Raw genomic sequence first — 13,452 nt, forward strand, 5'->3', positions numbered from 1 at the left:
TAATATAGTTAAAATCCCAATTTAAAAAAATGTAAAATTAGGAGTTGACATATTTATTTACTATGCTACTGAACCTTTCCACAAATAATTATTATAAAATAAGATTATGTTTAAAAAGAAGGTAAAGAGACATAAAAGCTTGCAGTCATTATAAAGTTGTTTATTTTTTTAAAAGTTCCTAAAGTAATAAATAAATCCATAATCCTAGGTGGAAACTCCAATACCTTTTTCTCAGAAACTGATAGAATAACCAGAGGAAAAAAAGTGGTAAGATAAGATTGGAACTGCATTATCAACCACCTTGATCTAACCCAGATTTATAGAACACTTTACCCAAAAACAGAGTACACACATGTGCACATGAAAAATTAACCAAGATAAACCACACACTGGTCCATAAATAAGACAGTCTGAAAAGTTTCAATTTTACATGACATTAGAAATCAGTAATATAAGAAAATAAGCCTTGTAATATGAGAAAATAAACAATATACATATATTTAAGTCACCCAAACATAAAAGAAGAAATCATAAAGGATATTAGAAAATACATAAAATTTCACTGTCATGAAAATATATTGTACAATGTCAGTGGAAGAGAAAGAGCTGGATGCTGATGAGCCCTGAGCAAGGGGAGCCCTGGACCTGATTATTTAGGATGAGCCCTGGAATCGGGGGAGAGGGAGGAGGTTTGGTCAAACCCAAGATATGTTTATCCAGCTCTCCGTTTCTAGTACTCTACACATAAGAAATGTTTAAATAAAGTACATAGACAAAAGTGATTTTAGTACTTTAGAAAAATGTTTCCCTACCCCGATATGATAGAGAAGCCTCTGCGTGAGTTCTGAACCATGAGAATAGAACACAGAATGGAAATGGACCTGTTTGCATTGAGTCCACTAAAAATGAAAAGAAACTAAAAGCCCAGAGGTATTGGGAAAGAGTAGAACCAAAACAGAGGTGATCTTCACAAACCAGTGAATGGGTTCCAGAGGTAAAGAATGATTCAGTTGGTGATAAAAAGGATCAGATGTGTTCCCCAAATACATTGGCAATGGAAACTATGATGCTAGCAGTGAGAAGAAATGTCATTTGAGGCACAAAATGTAGCTATATCCTCATATTCAAAGTATCAGGACCCAATTTAATACATGTGAAAACAAGAAATGTTTCAACCCACAGCCAACATCATACTCAATGGTCAAAATGTTCAAGTGTTCCCCTTAAGATCAGGAACAAGAAAGGAATGTCAGATTTCATCACTCTTACCCAACACAGCACTGGAAGGCCTAGCCACAGCAATCAGAAAAAAAAAAAGAGAAGAAATAAAAGGCATCCAAATTGGAAAGGAAGAAGTAAAACTGTCATCATTTGCAGATGACATGATACTATATAGAGAGAACCCTAAAGATTCCACCAAAAAACTAAGAACTGATAAATGAATTCAGTAAAGTAGCAGGTTACAAAATAAATATCCAGAAATCAGTTACATTTTTATACATCGATAAGGAACTATCAGAAAGGGAAATGAAGAAAAAATCCCATTCACAATTGCTTCACAGAAAAATTAAATGCCTAAGAATAAATTTAACCAAGGATTAAAATTTTAAGATACTAAAGAAAAAAACTGAAGAAGATATAAATAAGTGGAAGTACATACCATGTTCATGGATAGGAAGATTTTAATAATCATGAAAATGTCCATACTACCCAAAGTAATCTATAATATATATTCAACACAATTTGCATCAAGATACTAATGGTGTATTTTACAGAAATAGAACAAATACTCCAAATTTACATGGCATGACAATAGACCTCAAATAGCCATAGCAATCTTGAGAAAAAAGAACAAATTTGGAGGAATCATGCTACCTGTTCTCAAACTGTACTACAGAGCCATTGAAATCAGAACAGCGTGGTACTGGCATAAAAACAGACATATACATCAAAGGAATAGAATATAGAGTTCAGAAAAAAACCCACATCTTTATAGTCAATTGATATTTGACAAAGGAGGCAAGAACATACAGTGGGTTAAAGCAGTCTGTTCGATAAACGGTATTGGCAAAATGGACAGACACATGGGAAAAATGAAACTAGACCACCACCATACACAAGAATAAATTCAAAGTGGTTTAAAGACTTAAATATTGGACCCAAAAATATAATTCCTAGAAGAAAACATAGGCAGTAAAATCTCAGGCATTTCTCATAGCAACTTTTTTTTCTGATGTGTCTCCCTGAGCAAGGGAAACAAAAGAATAAAATAAACAAATGGAACTACATCAAAACAAAAAAGTTGTTCCTCTGCACAGCAAAGGAAACCATCAACAAAACGAAAAGACAATCCACTGAATGAAAGAACATAAAGAACATATTTAATTGATACATCTGATAAGGGATTAATATCCAAAACTTATAAAAAACTTGTAAAACTCAACACCAAAAAAAACCAAACAATTCAATTCAAAAATGGGCAAAGGACCTGAACAGACACTTCTCCATAAAGGGCATACAGATGCTCAATAGACATATGAAAAATGTTCAAGTCATTAATCATCAGAGAGATGCAAATTAAAACCAAAATGAGATATCACTTCACATCTGTCAGAATGGCCATCACATCACTAAATCAACAAACAATAACTGTCGGGGAGGAAGTGGAGAAAGGGGAAGAAACCCTTGTTCACTGTTGGTGGGAATGCAGACTGGTGCATCCACTAGGGAAAGCACTATGAAGTTACTTCAAAAAAAGCTTTATGACCCAGAAATTCTACTTCTTGGGAATTTAGCCAAAGGAACCTGAAACAATCCTTTGAAAGAATATATGCACCCCTATATTCATTGCAGCACTATTTACAATCGCCAAGATTCGGAAGTAGCTCAAGTGCCCATCAGTAGATGAGTCAATAAAACAGCTGTGATACTTTACACAATAGAATACTACTTGGCTTTAAAAAAGAAAGAAATTTTACCCTTTGCAGCAGCATGCATGGACCTGGAGAACGTCATGCTAAGTGAAATAAGCCAGGCAGAGAAAAACAAATACCATATGATTTCACTCAGATGTGGAATCTAATGAACAAATTGAACTAACAAGCAAAATAGACACAGACTCACAGACAGAGAGCAGGCTCTGGGGGTTAGGGGAAGCGTGAGTTGTGGAAGGACTGAGCAAAAAAGAAAAATAATTCATGGCCACAGACAACAGTGTGCTAATTGCAGTGGGAAGAAGGGTGGGTGGAGGTGGAAGAGGGTATAAGGGGGATAAATAGTAATGGAAAAAATACAATAAAAAATAAACTATTAAAAATAAAATAAAATAAAACATGCTCATAAACATAGACAATTTGCCAAAATGCATCAAAAGCTAAAAGAGACCATTTCTTACAATAAAGTATTTATTCCTAGTTTGTACTGTGCCCCAAAGCAGCAGCCTTGCTGTTCTTGGGTGATTATATCTAAACACCCTCCTATGCTTTTAATTTATATTAAGTTTTACAAATTGGTAAACAACTGAAAACAACTGCTTAAACCCAGAGACATCAGTACCACATTACTGTTAACAACTCAAATTTTCAGTAGTGAAGGTAAATTTAACCTATTATGCTGGCTTTATTTTTTCATTTACATTAATATCAGCTGTTTATAGAATCAACACAAATATTTACTAAATTTTTAAGCACTGTTTTAGGAAAATTAAAATTTTAAAAATCGTAATACTTAAATTAGAATCTTTCCCCTTAAGTAGTTAAGCTTACATTTCTTTCTCCATTTCCAGTTGTTTAGTCAACTCTGTGGCTCTAAGTTCTAAATCTGCGTTCAGCTGTCTTTGCTGTTGCAGCTCCTGCGAAGTTTGCTCCTTGCTTGCTTTGACTTCAAGAATATCAGCTTCTAGTTTCTATGAAAAAAATAATATAGTAACCATTTCAATGTCAAAAATTATTTTAAATATTGTAACATTTTTGTTTTATGTTTAAATTGCTGTTGACATAACACAAAAAAAGCCATAAAATGCTTGTTTACATAAACAACTACATTTTGAAGGCATTACTGAGTAAAGGAGCCACTTCACTTGAAATATTTCAGAGGAGCTAGCAACAGGTGTTACACATGGTAGTCACGAAGTTATTACCTTTAAAATGATCTGGAAGAGACTAAACTTAAAACAATTATATTTACAATGGGTAAAAATTACTAATTCAAGTATGAAAAATAACTAAAAAGTTCACATACAGGCCCACTTAAAACATATTATCCTCTGTAGTCACAACACTGATGTTATTATGGGTGTTCAAAACCAAAACGAAGCTATCTTATCATCCTTCTCATAACACCTATTAACCCTAAATATAAAGCCAATTAAATCCCTGATTTTGCTTCTCTAGTCTCTTAGTCTACAGAGAGATCCTCACAGTGTAGTTTCTCTCAGACATAATCACATAACTGTGTATATTTTTACGAATTTTGAAAATCTAACTGTTAAGTATATAGGCTGAATGAATATCTATAAGCAATGCATTTTCTTATATAGTTGTAATAATTTTACACTCTATTTTATAAACTAATCTAGGTACCTATGGCTCTTACTTGACATTTTTATTAGATATTTGATGTAATAATTCTATAACAATACATTGATATAAAACATGGAATACTTTATAAAATAATAATTATAAAGTGTTAAAGATCTGATACATGCAATATGCACTACTGATTCTAAAATACTATTTTTAAAGGTACCCAAATAGAATTCTCATTAGCTATTTTTCAGTGAAATAGTTTTTTCTATGCTTTCAACTATTATATAAATTTGTCATTGTTATTACCACTGGCCATAAAGAAAAAAAAAGAAACCCATAAACAGAATTGTAAATGTAATTCTTTTTCTATGTGATATATATTGATGTGGCTGTACATATATATATACATATATACATCCCAAGATTGTGTAATGGTTCCGAAGTGCTTCGTTTGATTGTGATGGTTGACTGACAGTTAAACAAACAGTTAAACAAAAATTTCTCAAGTTTGTAAGTCATTACAAACTTGAGAAATTTTTGTTTAACTGTTAGTTTCGATTAAAAGAAAAAAGGACTCAGGTCAATTTCATCTCTGATATCTTTTAATTTATTCTCTTTAGTAAAAAAAACTTTCACTCAGAGTTGTGTTAAAGTAAGAAGCAGAGTACCACAGAGTAAATTTATTATTAAATTAGAAATAAAATCTAAAGAGTATAAATGTAAAGTTTAAAAAAGGAAGATGTCTTATTTCACAGATAGAGAACAAACCTTTCAGAAATTTGTATGGAACCATAAATGACCCTGAATAGCTGCTGCAATTTTGGGAAAAAAGGACAAAGCAGGAGGGATCACAATATCTGATACCAAACTTCATTACAAGTCCACTGTAATCAAAACAGCCTGGTCCTGGCATAAAAACAGGCACATAGACCAATGGTACAGATCAGAGAGCCCAGAAATAAACCCAAGTCTCTATGGTCAATTAATATTTGACAAAGGGGAAGAAGCATAAAATGGAGCAAAAATAGCCTCTTCAACAAATGGCGCTGAGAGAGCTGGACAGCTACATGCAACAAAATGGAACTTGATCACCAACACCATACACAAAAAAAATTCAAGGTGGATAAGAGACTTATATTTAAGTTATAACACCATAAAAGTCCTAGAGGAAAGCACTGGCAGGAAAATCTCAGACATTCCATGCAGCAATATCTTCACGGATATGTCCCCTAAAGCATGAGACATAAAGGAAAGAATAAACAAATGGCACCTCATCAAATTAAAAAGCTTCTGCACGGCTAAAGAAAATAGCATTAAAATGAAAAGAGAGCCAACTGTATGGAACATATATTTGCTAATGACACCTCGGACAAGGACTTGATCTCCAGAATATATAAAGAACTCATATGATTTCACTCCAGGAAGACAAAAAACCCAATTATAAAATGAGCAAAAGACTTGAACAGACATTTCTTCAAGGAAGACACACAGAGGGCCCAGAGACACATGAAAAGACGCTCGGCATCACTAGCCATCAGAGAGATGCAAATTAAAACCACAATGAGATACCACCTCACACGAGTCAGAATGGCCATCACAAACAAATCAACAAACAAGTGTTGGAGAAGCTGTGGAGAAAAGGGAACCCTAGTGCACTGTTGGTGGGAATGCAGACTGGTGCAGTCACTATGGAAAATAGTATGATATTTCCTCAGAAAACTAAAAATGGAACTGCCTTTTGACCCAGCAATTCCACTGCTGGGATTATACCCTAAGAACCCTGAAACACCAATCCAAAAGAACCTATGCACCCCAATGTTCATAGCAGCACAATTTACAATAGCCAAATGCTGGAAGAAACCTAAGTGCCCATCAGCAAATGAATGGATCAAAAAACTATGGTGCATTTACCCAGTGGAATTCTACGCAGCAGAGAGAAAGAAAGAGCTTATACCCTTTCCAATAGCATGGATGGAACTAGAGAGCATTATGCTAAGTGAAATAAGCCAGGTGGTGAGGGTCAAATACCATAGATTTCACCTTTAACTGGAACATAATCAACGAAAGAAAAAAGCAAACAAAATATAACCAGAGCCATTGAAATTAAGAGCAATCTAATAATAGCCAGAAGGGAGGGGGGAGGGGACAGAGAGGAGAAGGGTTTTCAGGAACAACTATAAAGGACACATGGACAAAGCCAAGGGGGAGGGTGGAAGCAAAGGAGGGAGTTGGGCTTGGTTGGGGTGGGTGGGGAGTGGTGGGGAGAAAATACAGACAACTGTAATTAAACAACAATAAAATAATTTAAATTTAAAATAATGTAAAAAAAGGTAAATGCCTAATATATCTCAATATTATATTGGAATAAGGAGGTAAGGAAGTAGAAATGATAGAACAAAAGAGACTTCACAAGAACAAAAAAAATGATAAGTTCCTTATAATTATAGGATAGATCCTGGTTGAGTGTCTCTTTGAAATACTAGTAACACATTACAGGACTTCCGTCAAGATGGAGGCATAGGTGGAAACACTGTGCCTTCTCCCACAACCAAGTTTGAATACAACAAAGGTTTGGAGAAACAAAGACACAACCAAACGACAGAAAATTGAATTATACGGAAGTACAACTACATCTAACCGTTCAACGGGGACGGTAAGAGGGGCGGAGCCAGCAGCGAGCAGGGTCGGGCAGGACAGGGCCCCCGACCCAGGCGCGCAGGCAGATGGGAACCAGTTGGGGTGCGCGGCAGACCGAGGGCGCATATTCGCGCACAGTGAGATAGACCACGCAGGCCCCAGGGGGCGAGGGCTGACGGTGGTGGCACACTCGCGTGCAGTGGGACGAAACGTGTGGGCCCAGTGACTGACGGCAGCAACTGCGGCACCGGTGAAGGCCGTGGCGGCAGGCGGCGGACAGGACGCCATAGTCCCTCTTTGACCCCGCCCCCACATACAGCGTCACAACCCAGCGACTTAGTTGCCCTGTACTAGTGAACACTTTAGGGCTCTGATCCTGCTATGGAACAGGCACGAACAACCCGAAAGATGGCACAAGAAGAACTCAAAGTCCTAGAGCCAATAACTCTAAGCGACCGAGAAATTGCCAGCCTCTCAGAAGCACAATTCAGGACACTATTTATCAGGATACTCACAGAACTGGTTGATTATAGTCACAAATTAGAGGAACAAAGTTACAAATTAGAGGAACGTGTGAGGGCTGGACTGATTGAAATGAAGGGACATGCACAGGAAACCAATAGTGATGGAAAGGAAACTGGGACTCAAATCAATGGAATGGACCAGAAGGAAGAAAGAAACATCCCACCAGAAAGGAATGAAGAAATGAGAATTCAAAAAAATGAGGAGAGGCTTAGGAACCTCCAGGACATCTTTAAACGTTCCAACATCCGAATTATAGGGGTACCAGAAGGGGGAAAGAAACAGCCACGAGTGGAAAACGTATTTGAACAAATAATAAAGGAGAACTTCCCCAGTCTGGCAAAGGAAATAGACTTCCAGGAAATCCAGGAAGCTCAGAGAGTGCCAAAGAAGTTGGACCCAAGAAGGAACACACCAAGGCACATCATAATTACATTAGCCAAGACCAAAATGAAGGAGAGAATCCTAGAAGCAGCAAGGGATAAGGGGACAGTCACCTACAAAGGAGTACCCATCAGACTGTCAGCGGATTTCTCAAAAGAGACCTTACAGGCAAGAAGGGGCTGGAAAGAAGTATTCCAAGTCATGAAATCCAAAGACCTACAGCCAAGATTGCTTTATCCAGCAAAACTTTCATTTAGAATGGAAGGACAGATAAAGTGCTTCTCAGATAAGGTCAAGTTCAAGGAGTTCATCATCACCAAGCCCTTATTATATGAAATGCTAAAGGGACTTATATAAGAAAAAGAAGATGAAAAATATGAACAGTGAAAGGACAGCAAACACACAGTTATTAACAACCACACCTAAAACAAAAGCAAACCAAGAGGACAGCTAGATCAGGAGTGGAACCATAGAAATGAAGAACACATGGAGGGTTAGCAACAGGGGAGTGGGAGGAGGAGAAGGGGGGAGAAGGTACAGAAAATAGCATAGACAGTAGGTAGAAAATAGATAGTGGGGAGGGCAAGAATAGTGGGGGAAATATAGAATCCAAAGAACTTGAGACACATGGTTATAAACTAAGGGGGGGGAGAATGGTGGGGGAGGGAGGGTGTGGGTGGAGGGGATTGAAGGGGGGAATAGAACAACTGTAATGGTATAATCAATAAAATATATTAAGAAAAAATTTAAAAAAAAGAAATACTAGTAACACATTACAACGGAAACAGTATATATGTTAACTATCATTTATAAAAGCCTTCTATTAAAGAAGAAACTGTGGAGTAAAGGTGGAATTCAAAATTAATACATAAAAATTACAAGTAATTTTTTTAAATTTTACATCACAACTTCCCCTTTGTTTGCAAATGTTAAATCTTTGATTCCATTCACTTTATCAGTTTCCATTGCTACAGCTATAGAAAACATGGCTAAGTTCAATTTCTTTTATACAAACCTTAATTTGACCTTCTAATTCTTCGGTTTTCTGTTCTAAAGACAGGTGTTTCTCTTTATATTCTTTAAGATGACTTTCCAGCTGACTGCAGTGCTCTTGCTTACCCTGCAACTTTGTAGTGACCTGATCCAACTGAGTAGTGATCTTATTTAATTCCTATAGGGAGATACAATGAAAGAAAACTTTGGTAAGGTTTACTTTATTGTAGTGTCCAAATGTTTGGTCAAAGTAAAATTAAAACTCTAGCTTTATTTAAGAAACTATTTGGAGTAAGATCGCAGGTAAGTCTAATGATTCAGTGGATAAATCAAATGTTTGGTCAAAGTAGAATTAAAACTCTAGCTTTATTTAAGAAACTATTTGGAGTAAGATCGCAGGTAAGTCTAATGATTCAGAGGATAAATTTATCTACCGATATAAAGGATCTGAATTGAACGTGTGCACAGTGTAAGATACTAAGTTTATATGCGTAACAGCTCAGCAACTTTTTCCAGGAAGCCAAAAGATTCAAAAGAATAGTAAACAAGCTAATAATAAAATAATGCTTTTATAATTAAATGTTTTCAATGTTCGAGAAGCCATCTTCTAAAATAACACTTTAAAAATAAATGATTACATCTACAATAGTTCAATTCATTTGGAATATCTAGTTACCCAGAAAGAGCAAGATAAAAATTACTACTAGTAAATCCACCACCCACAGTTAATCCCTATTAATGTTTTGGTAACTTGTCTTCCTGTCTGTTAGTTTCTATATTTTGACTTGTACTTTTATAATAAAAACAGGATCTCACTTTATATACTGCTATACTGTAACCACCTTTGCTGTTACATAACAATGTATTATAAAACTGTGACATTTTCTAAAATATCATTATACTTGACTACATAAATTTCCATTTTATTGATGTAGGCCATTTTTTATCCTAATGTCCTATTTTAGATTCCTAGATTGTGACTAAACTTTCTGCATTTATTAAGAGATACAAAAGCATTCTTAATGCTATTATAATTCCCTTAAAATAACTAAAAGTGAGCTAGAATATATTAAAAATCCTGAAGTTCTTGAAATAAACTGCTATGGTTTCCCCTACCAGCATCAAAATATAGAACTAATTTATACAACTCCCCAGCAATGTATGATAGAGGCTTGTTCCTCTGCACCATCTCTAATCCTGAGTGTTAAACACATAAATACACATTTTACCTCATAAAGTACATTCCATTGTTGTCTTAATTTGCAATTGATTCTTAACGAACTTACACATTTGCTAATACAGTTTTGATCACTTATTGTCATTAGGTTGACTTACTTATTATGTAAAAGTGTTTTAAACATATAGGCTAGTAACCTTTCATCAGACATACTTCAGAAAATAATTATTTTTGTTAATGGATTTAGGATTTTGTTAGTAATATTTTTAGCAGATAAATTGTAAACTTTTATGTGGTTATTCTTATAAATATTTTTTCCATTACAGTTTCTGGCACTGATCTTGTGCTTAGAAAATACTTTCCAGATGTGTTTAGCAACAATGTAATTAAAATGCAAGTTGTAGAATAACATATATAGTGATTCTATGTGCATAAAAGAAAAATATCTCTGTGTGTGCATTCTATACCAAATTTAATAGCAAACATCCCATCTAAGAATTGGAGTTTAGGATAAATACAGAAAACAGTTTTATTAACTTGATATGCTACTATATTGTTTTTAAAAATTAGACCAACAGCTAGTATTACCTCTTAAATAAAATACAAATTTTAAAAATGCCTACCTAGTAAAAAAAATAAGAATAATCTACCAGCATTTTGACCTTGGCCCTAAGAAGGAAGCTTTTACTTTATCAGATGTATTAGGAAAAGAGGTATAAAAAAACTTTTATATTCCCTTCAGCCCGATTGACTTCTACTCCCAAGAAAAGAGAGTAACTCTTACTATTGAGATGGAATACATGTTGTTCTTTTCTGCTTCCAAGTGGTAAGTACTGGTATATCTGGTTTATGGCCCAGACTGTCTACTAAAAACATGCATACAAGACTGTCTCTCTTTCCCAGTCATTAGCACTTAGTGGGATGAAGCACTAATTAGGAGTGAATATTTCAGTACCACACCAACTTCTGGACAAGGGGAGAAGTAGAACATTAAGAAGCCCAACCATAGCAGTGCTCCAGGTGAGCTTATCAAAAACAAAAAATATAATCTTATTTTCATCTATCTGACTCGTGCATCTACCACGCCAACTGGTTCTGAACTCAGGAAGAAATTAAATTAAGCAAGTCAATCACAACATTATATAAAACTTGATATCATCTTCATACATGTTTGCAATTAATTCATCCTCCAGAACATGAGGTTACAGCATGAACTGCATCAGGTCACCCCCTACCTGCTGTTTATCTTGTAATGCATTTTGGGCTGTGTCCAAATGATTTTGAAGGTCTGCTCTTTGAGCAATTTTTGCTGCTTCTGCTGATAGCAATAATTCAGTTTTGGCTTTAATCTGTAACAAAATTTACAAGTCATTTAATTCACATTTAGTTCTTGATTTCCTTTTGCTTGCATATACATTGCTTTTGTCACTAAGTAACTTAAAAATTAAAGTCCTTTGGCAAAAAAAAATAAGGATTTAAATGCTGAAAAATTAGTATGTGATAATCCCCCAAATAGAAATGAGTAGGAGAGAAAATTCCTAATAATGTTTGGATAAATGATGAAAAGATGTTTCTATATGCCACTGAAACACTTCTCCCTCTCTTAAACTGGATATCCACTTGATGAGTTATCATATAACTCATCTGACAATTATATTTTTAAAAGAAAGAAATATGGAGCCCTGGCTGGTGTAGCTCAGTGGATTGAGCGCGAACCAGACAATTGCGGTTCGATTCCCAGTCAGGGCACATGCCTGGGTTGCAGGTCAGTTCCCAGCAGGGGATGCATGAGAAGCAATCATACATTGATGTTTCTCTTCCTTTCTCCTTCCCTTCCTCTCTAAAGATAAATAAATAAAATATTTTTTTTAAAAAAGAAAGAAATATGCATCCTTATATTCCAACTTATGATACTACTTCTTATTTTTAATAGAATTAATCTCCTAAAATAAAGAAAATCAAGGATTAGAAATGTTTCCACAACTTTCTCTACAATAGAATAAAACAAAAAATCAATGATGAAAATGGAGAAATAAATATATTTTAATTCTCACCCCATAACTGACTCATTGAGCAAAGTTTCTATATTAGCCTCTGAAGAGATATACAGTTAAAAACAATGATACTATATAAAAGTATTTTTTAAATCATACCTTTAAAGTAAAATTAAATAAAAAATAAAGTTAAAAAATATTTAACCTGGAAATCTAATAGTATAATATAGATTATACTATTATACTTTTGAACTTCAAAAATAATAATAACCTCATGGGAAAAAAGTGAAAAGATCAGTAGTTTCAGGAAGTATAGTTTATCAGTAGAGAGAGGGAAAAAATGGCAAACAGGAAAGCTCAACCAACTGACTAAATAAATCTTTACTTAATTCCTATTCCTAATTTTTTCCCATTAATGAAAGACAGAGAGACATGGGGGCGGCAAGGGAGTGGGGGTAGGGGGTAAAGGACAGAAAGAGAGAGAGGAAAGGAAGAGAATGTAAAACATTTGATGGCCCTGGCTAGGTGGCTCAGTTGGTGGGAGCATTATACCATAAAGCAAAAGGTTGAGGGTTGGATCCCAGTCAGGGCACACACAAGAGGCAACTGATCGATGTTTGCCTCTCACATCAATGTCTCTCTCACTCTTTTTCCTTCTCTCCCACCCTGGCCTCTCTCTCTAATATCGATAAATATATCCTCAGGTAAGGATTATAAATAAATAAAGAAACAAACATTTCATGGCCTAAAATTAGTATTTTATTCACACAAACTTATTAAATTGCACAATTCAATATTACCTGTATGTCAAGCTGAGAGACCTTCTCCTTGCTTTCACTTAGTTGACTATTTAATTCATCGACACTGGTTTCTAGGGAAAGGACACGATCTTGTGCAGCTCTAAGATGTGCCTTCTGCTCCTGCACCTGCTCATGCAAATCCTCCTGGGCTTGTTTATGGCTTTCTGACTGATTCTTCAGCTTCTCTGTTAGTTGAGTTACCTGCCACATTAGCAAGACGCTGATTATGAAAGTCACAAATGATATACAAAGAACTAAGAAACCCAAATTGTGATAGGTTATCTTAAAACTTTTTCAAGAATCATTCACATCTTTCCAAAAATAAGTAAACATAGTATCTCAAAATCACAGGATATAACATAAAATCCAGAGATTCCTACTATTTTAAAACCATCTCTATTGAGCTATAATTTACATGA

At 35.1% G+C, this 13,452-nt stretch overlaps 1 protein-coding gene across 2 annotated transcripts in view; it reads right to left on the reverse strand.

Moving 5' to 3' along the window:
- EEA1 (early endosome antigen 1) overlaps window positions 1–13,452 on the reverse strand; it is a 141,675-nt gene that overhangs the window by 34,391 nt on the left and 93,832 nt on the right. For both annotated transcript variants that reach the window (XM_037064665.1, XM_037064666.1), the window contains 4 exons: window positions 13,034–13,234; window positions 11,475–11,588; window positions 9,085–9,240; window positions 3,765–3,904 (listed from right to left, as the gene is read on the reverse strand). In XM_037064665.1, coding sequence (XP_036920560.1) covers window positions 3,765–3,904; window positions 9,085–9,240; window positions 11,475–11,588; window positions 13,034–13,234 — 611 coding nt within the window. The remainder of the gene's footprint in view (window positions 1–3,764; window positions 3,905–9,084; window positions 9,241–11,474; window positions 11,589–13,033; window positions 13,235–13,452) is intronic.

This window comes from Sturnira hondurensis, unplaced genomic scaffold (assembly GCF_014824575.4).
Source record: "Sturnira hondurensis isolate 20B ecotype Veracruz unplaced genomic scaffold, ASM1482457v3 Scaffold0015509, whole genome shotgun sequence".
Classification (NCBI taxonomy): domain Eukaryota; kingdom Metazoa; phylum Chordata; class Mammalia; order Chiroptera; family Phyllostomidae; genus Sturnira; species Sturnira hondurensis.